We start from the raw sequence: 18,314 nt of genomic DNA, 5'->3' as shown, positions 1-18,314 counted from the left end.
ACGGAAAAACGTGTTATCATTAAAACATATAAAATTTATCCAATATTATAGACACACACAACACTAATACATAAAGAATACGTTGATTATTTTATACTTTATTTACTCATTAACATGTTTATTTTTCTATATTTTCACTTATAGCTCCTTGATTCACTAGTTCGCGTCCGGATGCGCAAAATATTAACATCCTTTCAAGTAATACAAATCTTGGGTTGCTTTACAATTATGCTGGTTTTCCGGCGTGATACTTTACATACGGCTGGATTTCAGATTCTCTGGCTGGAGATGTGCTTCATTACACATCACATTGAAATAATGACATACATTGCACAATGTTTACTTTTATTTGGTTACCACTCAAATTTATCATACTTTTACACTGTAAACAAACTGTATGCTGAATGTATTTAACGATAAGTAGGCCTACGTTTTAGCCGCATTATTATCACATTAAGAAAACTGATTTTATAAAGTAAAGCGCCAATTGTTCGTCTCCCGCCAACTGCACATGACATAATGGGGTAGAGGAAGAGTGAAGCATTATGTCATTAAGGAAGAAAATCAGATTTACTCACTTTTCACTCTTTTGGAAATACTGATAATTTAAAGTACGATTAATTATAATCTTTCACATGGTTATCATAATTCTGGAATATTAGGAAAATTCACTTTTAAGCACTCTTTATCTTGAAATAATCGGAAAAGTCCCGAAGAGTTCAGCCACTTCGCTCTAACGAGAGTAAAAAAGAAAGAAGTCACTTTTACAAATGATCTAATTATATCATTGGTAACTTTCGATTATATGCAATTACACGAGGGTTATTCAAAATGTTGAGTTTTTTGTGTATTGATATTTTACAGCATTGTCACAGTGTCATACTATTAGATGTAGTATCCTGAAATTTTTGTATACATGTTCTCCTTACACTCTAGACTGTAGATAAAACACTCTTTTGCGTATTTCCCCTAAGAGGAAATACAGACGCTTGAATTTTTAATATATATATATATATATATATATATATATATATATATATATATTCGCTAGATCTCCGAAACTATTACGTATAAAATCTTCAAATTTTGTATGTTCTTACACTCTCGGCTGTATTTTTGAAATTTTTTAAATGCAGCCGTGTGGGGAAAAAAGGAGGATTGAATATTTTAGCCGTTCTCCATATTTTAAACCACTAGACGTAGAACTTACAAATTTTGTATATATAAATTTCTCATCTACCTCAAACTGAGGAAGTAAAGAAGGTTTACAGGTCAATAGGATGCTTTGAATATCTCCGTCGAATTTTAGCAAATCTTCGGAATTCTTGGGCACTAGAATTTCAAATTTTGTACAAATGTTTCACTTAAGCCTAAGGCCATGGGAGATGTAGAATATTATGGAACGGCACTCCCGCAGGATAGAAGGGGACTTTAAACCTTTCCTTCAAGTTCTATCAGATATTTGGAACTCTTGGATATAGAACTTGAAATTCTGTACAAATATGCTCATTGAATCTTACGTCAAGGAAAGTGAAAAGTAAACCTAAGGTGTGAAAGTTGGCTTGGACTCTTTCGCTGTTCACTAGATCACTAAAACGGATGGACGTAGAGAATTGAAATTTACTAAAAATATTTTCCTCAGACTCTAGACTGTAGAGGAGATAGAAATTTCTGAAATTCGTGATCAAATAGGGCAGAAAAGGGGGATAAATCTATCCTTAACCTAGGAACATGAACTTTTCTAAGACGGTGCTTTGCGTACTTCTACTTCGAGACGTGCATTGGTTTACTGGAAAATTTTGCATTATTATTACGAATATGTTTTGAAACGTTCAACATACAGCCATGAAATTCGTACATTTATATATTTTGACATACAATATGAGTATTTCATGTAAGAAGACAATTTCGCTAATTATATACACTGGGAAGAGACTTAAGGTTGATTTTTGGAAAATTAAATTTGAGGGATACAAATTTTGACTAACAACTTGCACGATTTTAAATGTAAGAAAACTATTTAACAACATAACTGACAAAATTGATATCTTTAAAACTATATATTTTGAGATGACAGAAATTGACTAAAAATTTGTCTAGCGATTTCTATGGATTTGCGTGAATCCACTATTTCTGCATGCGAAAAAACGACTTTATTTGGCCTTGACGTAGTGAAAAGTTATTTACCAGCAATTTAGCAAATACTTGTGATCATAATTTTAGGAAAATCAATCTTGCATTGACAAGTATTTGAAACCAGAAAACTGTTGTATATAACTTTCATTTCCTACAAACCTTATTCTTCTCGTACGTAAATCGGGCATTCTACCAGTATATATACAAACCACACAAATACTCAAGTGCTTTGGACATGTCTCATACTCACTCATACAGGAAGAGTTCATCTCTAGGAATATTTTCTTCTCGCTGATTTAAATATTCGTTTGTATTAACTCGTTTCGATTTAGCACCATGTGGAGTATAACTTTTCCTATGTGCGAATAATGACTGTTCTTCACTCTTCTGCTTCTTTGGATTCTTAAATGAAAATCTATCCAAATAACGCATTAATGTAAAATCTTCCAAAGGATCACCAGAGTACTTTATAGCAGTATTATTTAAAATGCTATTTGCGAAGAGAGCAACTGTAGGATGATAATGCTGAGACAAGTTCAAGAGCTCTAAATAAACTGCTTTGTCTCCACCAGCAAAGAGAGGGTTCCTTTCATTTGGATTATACTCAGATGTGCTTTTCTTTCTTTCTGCATTCTTTGTGTGAAGCCATGATGACGATTTTATTGTGTTAGATAGAGATGAATTCATATCTTTAATTTTCGATTTCGGCTTTTCATCATCAGAAGAATTATCTTGCTGGTAATCCTGAAGAAGAAAAAAATAATGGATTTAGTATCATTGATGATGTACTTTGAACAAATATACATTTAGTAATGCTAGACATATTTACAAAACATTTCCATAGTAACCAAAAGTGTACCATGTTTGTTTCCAGTTTATGTGGTCCAAAGTTGAATTATCTTTACCTAAGAAAACATAATACAAAATCTTAAACTGCGAAACGAAAGAGCACAGTTAAGGAAAGATGATATGACACGTGCTAGTGGTAGCAAAATAATAATAATAATAATAATAATAATAATAATAATAATAATAAGAAGAAGAAGAAGAAGAAGAAGAAGAAGAAGAAGAAGAAGAAGAAGAAGAAGAAGAAGAAGAAGAAGAAGAAGAAGAAGAAGAAGAAGAAGAAGAAGATGATGATGATGATGATGATGATGATGATGATGATGATGATGATGATGATGATGATGATGATGATGATGATGATGATGATGATGATGATGATGATGATGATGATGATGATGATGATGATGATGATGATGATGATGATGATGATGATGATGATGATGATGATGATGATGATGATGATGATGATGATGATGATGATGATGATGATGATGATGATGATGATGATGATGATGATGATGATGATGATGATGATGATGATGATGATGATGATGATGATGATGATGATGATGATGATGATGATGATGATGATGATGATGATGATGATGATGATGATGATGATGATGATGATGATGATGATGATGATGATGATGATGATGATGATGATGATGATGATGATGATGATGATGATGATGATGATGATGATGATGATGACGACTGTGAATGAAGAAAGATAGGGCGGATGGAAATGTGCGTGGGTTTTCTTATGGCTCTCCCGTTACCTCCCACTTTCGTCACTCTATCATTATCATTCATCATCATCATCATCGTCTTGATTAACTTTGGTATATAATCGTAGGACGTTAAACTAAGGAAAAAGTCGTCTTCTTCATATACCATATGATTAAACGGTTTCCTCAAAAACACTTACTTCATATGTTACATGCTAAACATATCTCTCAAACCGTATTAAAACCCTTTTAACGACCTGCTTAAATTTTCTGTTTCACTAAGAATGAAAGTATACAAAATTGTTTCACAAAATAAGGATAAGGTACAGCAATTTAATGAAATATATGAACTAGGTCTCAAAATAGTTATAGTAGGACGGTGTTGGACACACAGAAAAATTACACTTTAACTACTTATTTTTTTAAAAAAAAGTCTCAACAAATGACTTAAATTCTGATGATAAGGATAAGGCTAAAAAATGATTTCGTTCCCATTATGGTCCAGTTTATCATTCAGACTAAAAGAAAAATATGCGCTTAACTATGAATTTGGAGCTGAATTTAAATCTCAACCCATCCGGAAAAGTCGTTAACAAGTTATAAAAATTACTACGTGGACCCAAAACGAAATTTGATCGTGTATGTCCAATGTGATTGTAATGAATCACATATCGCATAACGAAGAGAAACATTGATATCAGAATAAAGGATCACATCAGCGACACCAAAGATAAGCTGTAGCATAAGGACTTTCCTAACATTGCGTGAGTCTAAGCATTCCATTCTAAACAAAATCTCTTCTATAGTGGAAAGACCAGAACAAAAGACCCTAAATTCAATTAACATAAAATTAACTTACGTAAGCAATGGAATTTTGTAAGAAAAAATTCAATCCACAAAATTTAATAAAGAATATTTTCTTAGACGTATTTTTGCACGAAAAATGTCCTTTCTGTAAAAATGTAATTTTTTTTTCAGCATCATGATATTGACAACGTTCCTTAAGAAGATGACGTCAGCAAAACAGAATAATTTCATGCACGTACGACCACCTTGAATATTCTGCTTCATCTCAATAAAATGAAGGGTTACATTTCTGTATAATGATATAGAAATTAGCATACAGCTTTTAGGCCACTCTATTCTCTTGAAGTAAATAAATAACAAGGGTATAAAGGAAATTTTAAATTTAATCAACTGTGGAAAGAAGCACAATAAGTGAGTAGAAATGATACGAGGTGTGATCAAAAAGTACGGTGAAAGATTTTATTAGGAACAAAGTAATAAACTCAAATGGAATTTGATTTAATCTCCTTCAAAGTACTGTCCTTAACTAACAATGTACTTATCCCAACTTTGAATCTATGACTGGAAGCATTCCTAGAAGACTTATTTTGGAAGGGCACTCAGCTGCTCTGTTGAGGCCCTCTAAACGTCAGGAATGGTGTCAAAACTTTTTCCTTTAAGCACTGTTTTAATTTTTGGCAAGAGCCAGAAGTCGCTTGGTGCTAAATATCGTTAATAAGACGGATGTAGACAGGAACATTTTTCTCGACCAAAAACTCGCGAAATCAAAAGTAAGGTGTGACACGGCGCGTTTTTGTGGTAAAAAAAAGGAAACAATCTGCTCATTTAATCGGTGGCTAAAATGCTTTTCACGGACACATACGAGATGTTTAGTTCTTCAGAAACCTCTTTAATAGTAATTCGCCTGTTTGATAAATCATTTGTGCCATTTTTTGCTCGTTTTCATCTATTTTTGACATCGAAGAACGTCTCTATTGTTCCTCGTTTTCAACCGACTCTCTGCTATTTTTGACTCGCTCATACCACTTGTAAACATTCTTCAATACCACCGCTTCATCGCCATACACTGATTTGACACTTCATGAGCTTTTTTGGCACTTTTCTGCAGCTTAGAACAAAACTTAATGTTGGCGCGACACAGACATTCTTAATACGTCCTTCCTCTTCTGCCTCTGGAAGCCAAACAACATGTCACAACTCGTTCAAACTCGACACTGACTGTACCAAAGGTTTAGGCTACCGGGATTACTAGTTGAAATGGATACAGCATCAATAGATGGTACTGTGCAACTACATTCACCTTACTTTTTGATCACACTTTGTAGTCAAGAAAATTAATATTACGTATTAAGGTAAGAATTACAATTTTATTATGAACTGAACGAATTAGGTTCTGTCAAGAATATTGAAAATTCATGAAAAAAAACGTATGTATATGTAGGTAAATAATGATATAAAAAGGCATTGTATGTATATGTAGGTAAATAATGATATAACATGTGTTAAAAAAATCTTCCTGTAAAAATTTACCTCTTCAGTTTTTACATCTTCATAATGTTCCTCTTCATCACCACTATCACAGAATAAAGTGCTGTGTTTCAAGGCAAGAAGATCATTTCTCTCTTCTATTAATTTTGACACAATCAGCAAAATCCCACACATCATTGGTACTGACTGGTAATGGCATATCTAAAAGGATGTAAAAACGAAAACACTTAACGTCAAAATATTCGGTATTTTTTCTAATTAGGGAAACAATAAAAAATTACAGCTAATGAAACATAAAAAAGAAAAAAACAGAACGATAATTTCGATACAACTTTACCTAACTTTATATAACTTACACCGCACGTTTTTCTTAAATTTGGATCAGAACTATTGTGCAATATGTAAATAAATACATTTACATACAAATCCTCTTTCACATTCAGATTTTTTTAATAATTATACTACAAAGAGAGACTTTTTGCTTCATGAAATTGTGTATATGTATCAATGGGCAGACTTTTAATAGGTGACTATTATTCCTTCTTTTTCGCAGAACTACTCGACAACTTGTAAACAGAAACACTTGGGTAACTATATAAATGTTACGACTATCGTTTGTCATACTTTCTTTTCTCAAATAACATGCTACGTTGGAAAAAAAAAAACTCAAATATTTAAAATTTGTAGAATAAGTAAGTGCACATTAGTGTATTAAAATGTACTGCGGAATGAGAAGCACTGTTCCACTGTGCAATTATTTATTGTAACAGGCACAGTAGCTATGCAAAACACTGTAAACAAGATGTACTTAGGAAACATTTAGTTTTCATTTTCTACAGAATGGAATACTTGCCTTCCAATACTTCGAGTGAGTAATTTAAACAAAGTGGTTTGTGAAAAATTTCAAAAGCCTGAAGCCTACAGAATGAGTTTTGTTCAATTTCGTTTGAATTAGTAAATATAGAGATCGGGTAATTACATTATTTATGAGTGAAAAGACTAATTATATTAATTGCAGCTGTAAGTTTTCCTTTACGGCATCGGCCACGTAAGGTGTTGTCTTATTTACTAAGTTAAGGCACGCACATGATCGAATCACGTTATAAACACATTTTTCACTTTTAGTGTAAGAGTTCAAAACTGGAGAGTGATCTCTTGTTAAACTGGTTGATTATATAGAAAAAACCTTTACGATGATTTCTTTAAGAAAGGAGTGAGGATTTAACAAATCTTCTAACTATATACTAACAATAGGCTTCATATTGAACTAAGGAAAAACTTGGTCAAGTGCTATATATGGAGCACTGGACTGTATGAAATCTTGAAATCTTTGAATCTTACGTCCCACAGTTATGCCGGCTAGGTCAAAGAAGACGGTGATAAGAAATGAATGGAATGGTGGAATGGAGAAAGTGAGAGGAAACGGGAGAACCCCGCGAAAACCTACGCACACACTTGGCGCGAGCTGGGATCGAACTAGGGAACCCCCGCACCAGAGGTGAACGCTCTACAACTGAGCTAATTGGACTGTATGGTTGAGGGACTTGGACATTAAGGAAATTAAAGAAGAAATATTTCGAGAGCTTCGAAATTTGGTGTTGGAAGAAGACGATGAAGATAAAATGGAAAGTGAATAAAAAATGAAGATGTTTTAAAACGGAGAGGAGGACACTTCTAGTCAGCATCCTGCGTAGGAAGGCCAATTGGATTGGACACAGAAGGAAATTGTCTTCTTCCTACAGCCGTAAAAAGAAAGATGGAAGGAAAGCGAGGAATAGAAAGAATAAAAACACAATTGATAGATTATTTGAAAAATATATATATATATATATATATATATATATATATATATATATTGGAAGTTAAAAAAGAAAGCTGAAGATCGAGAAACGTAGAAGATACATTTCCAGCCCGAAACCTAAAATTGAACAAACAAACAAAAGAAAAAAAAAGCAGCATAAGTCCCAGGACCTGTCGAAAGGCCGAATAAATAAATAAATAAATAAATAATAATAATGTGAGAGTCCTAAACACATTAATAAACCCTGCTAAAGACTGTAAAGATGATCAAGTAAAATTTGCATTTAAGAATGAAGCATCTATGATGGTAGTTGGAGCTATCAGTATTACATGCATGGGATATGGACAACCACCATTAAAGTCATCGTTATCTGTAAAGATGTTAAAGGATTAACTTCAATTAAGAACGGGCCGAGGTAACTGCTCCAGCTGTCCATTGCAACAAACACAATTCAAAAAGAATATTAATAGAAAAAGCGTCCTATTCAAAAATAATTTGCATTATACTGAAAAACCGCGCCTATCCACCATGCAATGCTTTGTTCGGTAGAGTCTAATGGAAGTCTGTGATATAAAACCCTTTACCTAATTTATTTACAAAATAAATCTTTATAACAGTTTTACAATGTTTCTTTATAAATCACTAAGTGTTTTCAGAGTTTAGCAAGTTCTTGGAACTAGGGTGGATTGATTTAAATCACGATTGTAATCAAAATTTAAATCATTAGATTTTTAAAATAAAAATCGTTGATTTAAATCAAATTTCGAAATAAATTAATTTAAAGTAAAATCCCGTTTCTGTTCTATTATTTCGATTATGGAAGATGATAATCATAATACAATGAGAATCAAATGTATGTAAGCGTAATATGAAAACGAGTATCATGCAGAGGATGATTAGGGAAAATCACGTTTTGAACGGGTAACGGGTGAATTCTATTTCTTCTCTTCGTAACGTACGGTTTTTAAATCGTTAACTATTCCAACGGGGAAATCACCATGGACATTTAAGACGAAAATTCTTTTGTGTCCACGTCTATTTCTTTGTTTCCAGGTATTAGGGGCGTATTTAGAGGGGTCCGATCCCCTCTCCGAAACAAAAGAAAAATAAAATAAAAACAATTAAAACTTTAGTCGAAATTTATGTACTAAATACATAGAAATTCCTCGGAATCGTAATACGGCAAATTTTGGATGCGTTAAAATATCAAATAATATTTTTGATAAAGTGAATACTTTCAAATATCTAGGATAAATATTAACAGATGAAAACTATATTTACGAAAGAAATACATGTCAACTGAAAGCAGGGAATTCGTGTTATTATTCAATTCAAAATATCTTGTTGTCGCGAATTCTGTCGAGGAATTTGAAGCTTAAAATACATAAAACGATAATCATGCCTGTTGTTCTGTATGGTTGCAAAGTATGATCGCTTACTATGAGGGAAGAGCATAGACTAAAAGTATTTGTGAATAAGATCCTGAGACGAATATTCGGACCCAAGAGGAACGAGAATGGCGGAAACTTCATAACGAGGAACTACATATACGGCTTATCAAACACTGTTGGGGGCATCCAGTGTAGGAGACTCAGGTGGGCAGGTCATGTAGCCAGGATGGAAGAAAGCAGGAACACTTTCAAAGTCTTAAGTGGAAAACCAATGGAAAAAGACCATTAGGAAGACCTAGACACAGATGGGAGGACAATATTGATGGATTTCGCAGAAATAGGAATACAAAGTAGAAACTGGATCCAGTTGGCTAAGGATAGAAGTCAATGGAGAGCTTTTGTTAATGTGGCATTGAACCTCCGGGTTCCCTAGGCCATAGAGTTAGCTACTTAATTTTTGGTGAAGTTTATGTACTTTATATGTGTTTCGTGCCACTAGCTAGTTCCGAGTTTTTAAAAATATGTCCCTGCCAAATATCAGTAACTTTAGTGAAAAGAAACGTGTGATGTTGATAAATGTTGCTGTACTTTTTCTTTAATGCTTAAGAAACATTGTTTAGGATTGAAATAGGTTAGCGATTAGGAATTAATTCAAAATTCAAGCCCAATACTTTCACTTAAATGCCATAATTGGCATTTAATACTAATTCCTAATGTTTCTTCTTCAGTGCGCGACTTGTATTATACGAGGAGAAAGATTTGATTTAAATAAAAAAAATCAACAAAAATGATTTTTAAAAAAATCATGATTTTTTCCCACCCTGCTTGGAACACACAATAGTGGCTTCACAAATAAAGGTTCAATATGACTGAGTTATGGCGGAAGCTCCTTCGCTCATTGCAACCTCCGGAGTAAGTAGGTGATTAAAGGAAGTCTCCTTCGCACACTGTAGCCTCGGGAGACTCTTATTGGATTTCTCCGTAGCTCATTGCACTCCCCAGAGATAGATTTAAAGGAACTCATCCCAAAGCCCATTGCGGGCCCAGGAGGAAGGTGTTGATAGGTTATTGTTCAGCTATTGACTGATGCCTCCGTCCTCTTGAAGTTTTCTTTTATAGACATCTCCTTGAAGGGGAAATCGTTTTTTTTTTATTTTTTTTTTAAATTTTTATTTTATTTACTTTATTTTTTTTTTAAATCCTTCCTCATATCCGTCTTTCATCATCTGCTGGTGCTTAAGCTTTGAAGACAATAACACGTGTTCGTGAATGAAGCATGTGTTTCTACTAGTTGTTTACACATGAGGGTATGGAACCTTACAATATACTTACTAACATCACAATCTTATAAAGTCCACTAATGTAATCAAAATAATACGAAGGTCTTCCTTACGCTCTGTTTCTTCTTTTCTTCATGTAACTTACACATTTCATTTTAAAGATTTAGTGTTTTCATTTATCTTTTTAATAAATTGATTAAAAATGTATCGATTTCTGCATTTAAGTAATACTGAGCAAATACATATATTGACTTACTTTACACATCTACCATTTATATCACACATCACACAAATTTAACTGAAATACATCTCTATAGTACCAGCTTATATGTATTAAACGAATATAATGACAGATTTTTTGCAACAATACGCTACAAAGCTTTCATTATGTAACAAGTGCTGCAACTTCCAAAGGAGAAAAAAAAAAAATGTTCATCTTGATAACATGTACTAACCTGCAATAGCCTCTTAATAAAAGCTTTAACTCTGGATAATTGATCGTCTCTCTTCAATGACTTGTACACTAAATTTAGAACTGTTGCTTGATGAGTTGAAATTGCTATTTGGTTATCCAATAATTTTCTGTACAACGATGAATAAAATCTGAAATTCAAAGAATAATTTAAGGCAATTTAACGTCCATTTCAAAGCATAGCAATTTACAGAAATATTCTTTTCTACGAAAAGTTGTATACAGTTCATCCTATCACCCTAGTTCCAAGCAATTGTTATTAAGAAAGTCAACATTGAAGAAACTTCAAATATGTATTTCAGTAGCAAATAATCCAAATTCCTTAAAAGAGAATTTTATTTTATAACACATATTTACTTTTCGAGTAAATACACAATTATATCAGTCAGATCGTGAACAGAACTTCAGAAAGATACGGACATCTGTTTCTGAATCACGTCTAAAGTTTTTTATTAAGCTATTAAGACTGCATAACATCATAAAGTCCTTTAAGTCCTATAAAACCCGTGATTTTCGTGGGAATACTTTGACTAATAAATAGTCCCAAAACAAATACACAGACGAATAAAAATCAGGGCATCGCCATTCGAACCCCTCGAAATCATTCTTCCTGGAAAACCCTGGACAGCTATGGAAGCGTGTGATATATGTGCACTTGACCCGTCTTGCTAGAACCACACACTTCTATTATGCAAATCCACGAAATCGGAACTCCAGAACCATATATATATATAACATATACAGTGAACAGACACAGCAGACAGTAACTGTTTTCTCTCCGAGAATGTTCGTACGTTCATGTTAAACTCGTCCATTATTCCTGCTGAGACTTAAAAGAAATACATTTCAGGTTATACAAGTTTTACATTAGAAGAATTTTTAAAAGGTGATACAGAAAAATTCTCCATGATCTTAGGAATATCTATTATATAAGGTTTCTGTATTGTGAATTGTTTAGAAACTTATAGGTTTTGAAAAGTATAATATTATACATACATAATTTGGACAAGGAATCAAGGAAATAGAAGAAAGAGGAAATTGACAAAACAGCCAGAGATTTAATATGGAAAAATGTGTAGTTGAAAATAACAGAAGAGTTTATTTAGACAGAACTATTGTACTCGAGTTATATCTTATAAGTCTGATGTAAATAACCTTATTTTGGTAGAGTACATTTCGTGTACTATTCAGTCACGACATGCAAATTTTCAACTGCTCTCTGTCACTGGTTATGTTACAAGCTGAACAAACTTGTTCTCGTATCACAACCATTTTACACAACGGTCGTAGATTATTTACTACCTGCTTTACATCTGACCTAGCATGTTGAGAGCTGTTTCACATGCTAGTTGAAAATGTGCATTTCCTTCAAATAAGTTTCATATTTTCAATTTTTTAAAGAGAGCGCACTAACCTCGGGCTATGGTGGAAATTTTCTCACCGTTTTAACTACCCTGAACTCCTGAATCCAGGCTGTCGTCTTCGTGCTGGAGAAACGATTACCGAACTCTATGCGAACTCAATAGTGAAAAAAAATGAAATGAAATCTTTGAGTTTTACGTCCCACGGTTATGCCGGTTAGGCTAAAGGAGACGGTGAAGATGAGTAATGAATGAAATGGTGGAATGAAGAAAGTGGGAGGAAACGGGAGAACCCCGAGGAAACCCACGCACACAGTGTTTGTCCACCACAGAGTTCACTTGGCGGAAGTTGGGATCGAACCCGGGACCCCAAGCACCAGAGGTGAACGCTCTACCACTGAGCCACCGCGACCCAACTCAACAGTATAACTAGACGTAGTAGATCTATAACTTGTAGCTGTAATGGGGATAAGGTCAGAGATGGAACTTATCCTTGTGGTACTGAATCCATACTAAAAAAAAATTTGCTTTTCGCTGAGCAATTACCATTTTTATTCTATGATGATAATAGTTGTAAATATGTATCACTTCTGACTTATCGCTAATGAAGAAGTTCTCTCTTCTTTAGATCCTAAATCGATTCCAGAAAACCGCATATCGCTATCTGTTACCGTTTTCGTTCTGTGGCGATCAACGCTGAAACCGAAATTGGTTAAATTTTTACCACTTCCGGATGAATAAAGGTTAATGGGGGTGCAAAAAAATCACACTTGCAATTATCTCTTACCGTTTTAGATCTGTGGCGATCAGCGTTGAAACGCGAAAGGGTTATTTTTTACCATTTTCGGTTTGAACAGAGGATTAAATAACTACATAGAGCCTACCGGTAGGACGATGAATCAATTTCAGAAAACCGCTTCTTCGTATCTCTTAACCGTTTTTGCTCTGTGGATTGAGTGTAATCCGCACAATTTCATAATTTGTTCACTACTACAAAGGTACAATATAATGATTCAAGCCTTTTCAAATTATCATTAGAAATGAGATTTCAGATATTAAAGACAATTATAAAAATGATTAATAACATAATTACAAAATAAGAAAAGAAAAAGATAAACGAAAGGAAGAAATAAACAAAACGGAACCATCAAACAAAATGAGAACAGATTCAAACACACGCGTAGCACATATTACGGGTCACTGGATTATATAGGCACAGGTCTGTTGGAAGTTCCAATTATTGAAATCAGATAGTTTACCTTCGTCTTTTTCTTTTCTGTTTCTTCTTTCGCAACCACAATTTTCTACTCCTCCTTTCTGTTTAAAGGCATTCCACATTGTTTTTGTTCTCAAATTGTGTCGTTTCCTGTTAAAATTCCAAATTTGCACGGCTGTCATTGGTCTTTCCAAATTTCGCTTACATTTTCTCTCTTTTTTTCTACAGTGTCGCAAATTGTATCTGATTTTATCCTCTCCTCCTTTTTCTTTTTCGTTTTCAATAAGTCAAACTCATGACGCTCTTTTAGATTTCTACTTTTGTTTCTTTGGTACATAATTAGCTTCATCTTTCCCAAAGTCTTTGTTTCCTTTTCATTTGCTTCCAATTATTCCTTCTTCTCAAAAATCTCCGGTTGTCTTTCAGTATATCTCCCTTTCATTAGTTTATCTTCATTTTCCATATCTTCTCTCACCCCCCCCCCCCCTCCCTCTCTCCATTATTTACTTTCCCGTGTTTCAACATTAATTTTTCTTGGGTTTTCGCTATACCAAGTATTCACATTTCTGAATTTCTTACAATCCCTCATAGCGAAATTTATAGTGTTTGTGTCTATCCTAGGATTCTCCTTGCTACAGTGGTTCATGTCACATTTCTTTCAGTTAATTCCAGTTGGGCAGACTCTTCATTTCTAAATCTCTCCTCCTATTGACACACATCCCTGACATCCCTGCAATGTTTTCTCTAATGTCTGTATTTTGGGCATTCACTACGTTTACCATTTTATCTAACTCTTCCACCTTCTCATTTTCTGAGACGATTACAGTTTTAACTTCACTCATTTCTTTCTTCTGTTATTGTAAATCAGTTCTGACCTCCTCGACTTTGTTATCTATCACATTCATATCCTTCTGGATCTCCCGTTTCCAATCTTCCTCTCTGATTTGTATCTCGTTAGGTATTTCATCCAACATTGTCATTTGGTGTATTTCTAATTGTAACTTCAAGCTGTCCTGTTATGAATTTTGCAACGACATTCGTAAATTAATCTGACTAGTCTCTAGTTTTTTTTATGCAATTCTTGTCGATAGTTCGCAAGTTGTTTTTATTCTCCTCCTTCAATTGTTTAAATTGTTTATCCATACCATTCAATTTGGAAAATATCATCAATAACACAAGGATTCCATTTATCGATTCTTCTGATTGGTTATTTGTTTCATCCGTTTCTAAGTTGTTAGACCCTTACACTGATGGACTACTCGACGTAAGATTTGCTACATTGACAGCATCCAAATTCTCGCTGTTAGCATTTATATTCGTAACATCTGTTTCCCCAACAGACTTCATTCGTACTCTTTAAATTGTCCTTTTCAATTGTTTCACTCATCACTATCTTTTTCCTCTTTGTAGGCTTTTATCCTATAGTCACACTAGCACACATCTTCTAGTTTTGAATCTTTATCTTTCTTTTTCACCCTTTCGTCGGCGCTCACATTTCATTAGAAACTCCGTGACCTGAGTTATATCCAACGTCATCGGTTGCTTATTGTTACTTTTTTCTATCTCGTCTCAGTGACTATGCTTCGGGAAAGGTAATATCGATGTATTCAATGCCTTCAAGGTACAAAACTCACACAGAAGTAGCTGTTGACCGGCATTCAGATAGTGCTGTATACGTGTGAACCATGTTAGCCTTGATACGTTGGACGTTCTCTATCGGATTTCCCCTTAGATCGCAGACTCGGAGATGCGGACGGAGTTCCCACTACTTAGAATCAAATAACAGCTAATCGAAAAAAGAGAATTATTCCAGAAACAAAAAAACAAAAACAAAAAATGAACTCAAAAACTTGTTTAAGCAATGTCACCCAAAAAATCCTTTATTTATAGCACAAGCTTGCGGAATATTAATACAAGGCGATATCGTACACACATTCAGGCAAGCAACAGCGACCAAAGCAATGGACGAAATACATTTTTCCGACTTCAGTGAAAAAAAATCTACATACAATATATTATATTTAATATATCAACTTCATCCATCACGACTCTGGAACTCACTAAAGGAATAATTAACACTTCTGACCAGAGTATACACACTTACCGGTATTTCTTTACATTTAACATTTACGCAATATGTTTCTTTCAGCTTGGAGTTCATTCGCGGCACAAAGTTTAATGTTAGCAACGCCACTGTGCACTATTGTTGCCACATAATCAAATCCACACAAATGAAACTCTAATACGAAACGAACAACCGAGACGTAATCTGTACATAAGATTCGTATTTATTTTTCAGCGTAAGACGTTACAACGAAATACATACATATATATATATATATATATATATATATATATATATATATATATATATATTATATTGGAAGTAACCATGAATCTAAAATACGGTATCTATTTCAAAGTAATTAAGTTTTTATTTTATGTATCGAGAATTAAGAATAAAACACGCAATTGTTACGGGTTAATTGAAAATTCAGAATATGTAATCTATAACATTAAATAATCTCGAGTAGGATTCCTTGTGATAGCAGAGTGTATATTAGTCTAGGGCAAATATGTGAAATGAACTAAATTTTAAATTACGCATAAATCAGAAAATAGAAAGGAAAACAAGAAATATTATTTACCTGTCAGATACAGCTTCCTCAGCACATGCAACTTGGTACAGAAGAGACAAAGCTTGTAGACTGACTGTAAAACTCCCAACTTGAACTATTTGAAATAGTGTATTTATATGATCTGACAATTTATCCAACTCTAACTTAGCAAATGGATACGCACGGTTCACTCCCGTTAGAATGGCAGACATCATCCTAGAATCCACATCTCCCTAAATAAAAACAGAAAAAAGTTTCCAAATTGTTATCATTATGAATAGTCTACCCTAATATTCCATATTTCTTTGAATATGGAATATTAGCGTTACTAACTTCTCAAGGCAAAAATCTCAGCTTTTACAAAATTCCGAATATCTCGGTAAGTACTTGACTTATCGACTTCAAATAAACGTGAGAATGCTTCTTATGACATACCAAATTGTCCTATAAATTTTAAACCGTAATGTACTTATGGCCTTTTTCGAGTTATTGCACCACATCCGAACTCGATTTTTGTCTTTTCTGTTATGTCAACACTGTTTAACGGACCCATCTAAACTTGGTGTCAATTTAAACCGTTCTGGCCAATATTTAAATGATTGTGCAAAACTAGTGTGTACCTCACTCCCTGTGTGTGCAAAAGGCGTTTAAATGTGACACATATTTAACGTTATTTCTCGAGAAGTTTGCAACACTGACCTGCGGATGGCATATCTTTCGTCTTCCTTTTTAGTGTTGAATTCAATTATGAAATACAATTTAGGTCGTTCCATTTAAAAAATCATAACTTTATATTGGATCGGCAACACTGTTCATCCGGTGATGTCAAATAATACGTCTACCAATGTGGCCCTTTATATAGTTGCTTCGTGCAAAGTTTCGCTTCTCTTTTGGTTTCTCCGTCATCAAGGTGTGACACTATAAATAACGCATCCAGTATATATATATATTGTAAATGTAGTGGTGGGGATAGGAATAGGAACGTAGGGACGCAATTCCCGCTCTGGTCCTAGGCGCAGTTCATACGAGATACGTTCTTCACTCTTTCAGCTTTTAAATTTGAAATTATTCCAAAGCACAGTTCTGCGTCGCAGAACGATCTTAATTTTCTTCTAAGTTTTTTCTATTAATTGGAAAATTTTCTAGATTTTCAAGATTTGATAACGAAATTCACAGCTTATTTCAGGTTTTTTTTTTTTTTTTTTTCATGGTGTACGAAGTTCATGGCTTATTCATGGTTTTTTTACGGATAGGTATGGACTCTATCACATTTTCTCATACACATAAACACACATTATTTTTTTAGAAAAAAATTACACTATAAGCCTTCTGCTAAACAAATCATCAGATGGAAAAGGGTCGCTTTCCAGCTACATTTTAAATTTATTTTCCTCCTTAAAACTTAGGATTTAGAATTTTGGGCTTTCAGCAGCTATGCTATTTAGCCAGTCACGTATGAGGGATGATGATGAGCACACTATCCGGGAGTGCTCCTACCAAGAATCGAACGCGGGACAGCTCGCACCGAAGGCGAGAGCGTTAGAGACTACGCTATGCAAGGATTCGAAATTATTTTTATTAAGCCTTTACAGGCACCAGAATTAAGCATTCTACGCCCATGCATCCTCTAAACTAGAGAAAATTTAGCAATAAAAGCACCTTTTCAGATACCGTAAGTTGATTGATTAGCATTATGAGATAAAACATGAATAACCGAGGTATTGAAAGAATTCATAAATTTTAATTCAAGCATCAGGGACACCTGAGTCATGGGAGAATGAATCACATAATGACTGTTTACAGTATTGCTTGACTTCGGTAAATTTCACACAGATGGCGTCAAAGAGTACACTCTGTCTGCAATTAAAGGTGATGAAATAATCAGCCACAGTGAGAATATGAATGGTATATATTAGTTAAAAGACAGCTATAAATCCGTGAAAGACAATCATGGCTGTTGTAGTCAAAAGTTAAGCCTAGTTGTTTCTACGAATAATTAGAATTTAAAGTACCTAATTCTGGAATATCAACATTTGATTCTCCCATCAATTGATTGATTGAATAGGGGAATTTAGAGATGACAGTGTCAAAACTATTTGTCTCCGTCACGGCCAATTCTCGTGCCAAGTAAGCACTCAAGATGTGTAGAAGAACTATCAGGAAAATA

The 18,314-nt window shown here is 33.9% G+C and overlaps 1 protein-coding gene across 2 annotated transcripts in view; it reads right to left on the bottom strand.

The window, feature by feature from the left end:
• Noc1 (Nucleolar complex protein 1) overlaps window positions 1-18,314 on the bottom strand; it is an 87,405-nt gene that overhangs the window by 26,249 nt on the left and 42,842 nt on the right. For both annotated transcript variants that reach the window (XM_081725963.1, XM_081725962.1), the window contains exons 8-11: window positions 16,178-16,380; window positions 10,936-11,083; window positions 6,051-6,209; window positions 2,387-2,880 (exon numbers count right to left, since the gene is read on the bottom strand). In XM_081725963.1, the coding sequence (XP_081582089.1) occupies window positions 2,387-2,880; window positions 6,051-6,209; window positions 10,936-11,083; window positions 16,178-16,380 (1,004 nt within the window). The remainder of the gene's footprint in view (window positions 1-2,386; window positions 2,881-6,050; window positions 6,210-10,935; window positions 11,084-16,177; window positions 16,381-18,314) is intronic.

Source organism: Thermobia domestica, chromosome 9 (genome assembly GCF_964235325.1).
Source record: "Thermobia domestica chromosome 9, izTheDome1.hap1.1, whole genome shotgun sequence".
Lineage (NCBI taxonomy): Eukaryota > Metazoa > Arthropoda > Insecta > Zygentoma > Lepismatidae > Thermobia > Thermobia domestica.
Note: the sequence above shows the minus strand (reverse complement) of the source record. Positions and strands in the feature narration are given on the sequence as shown.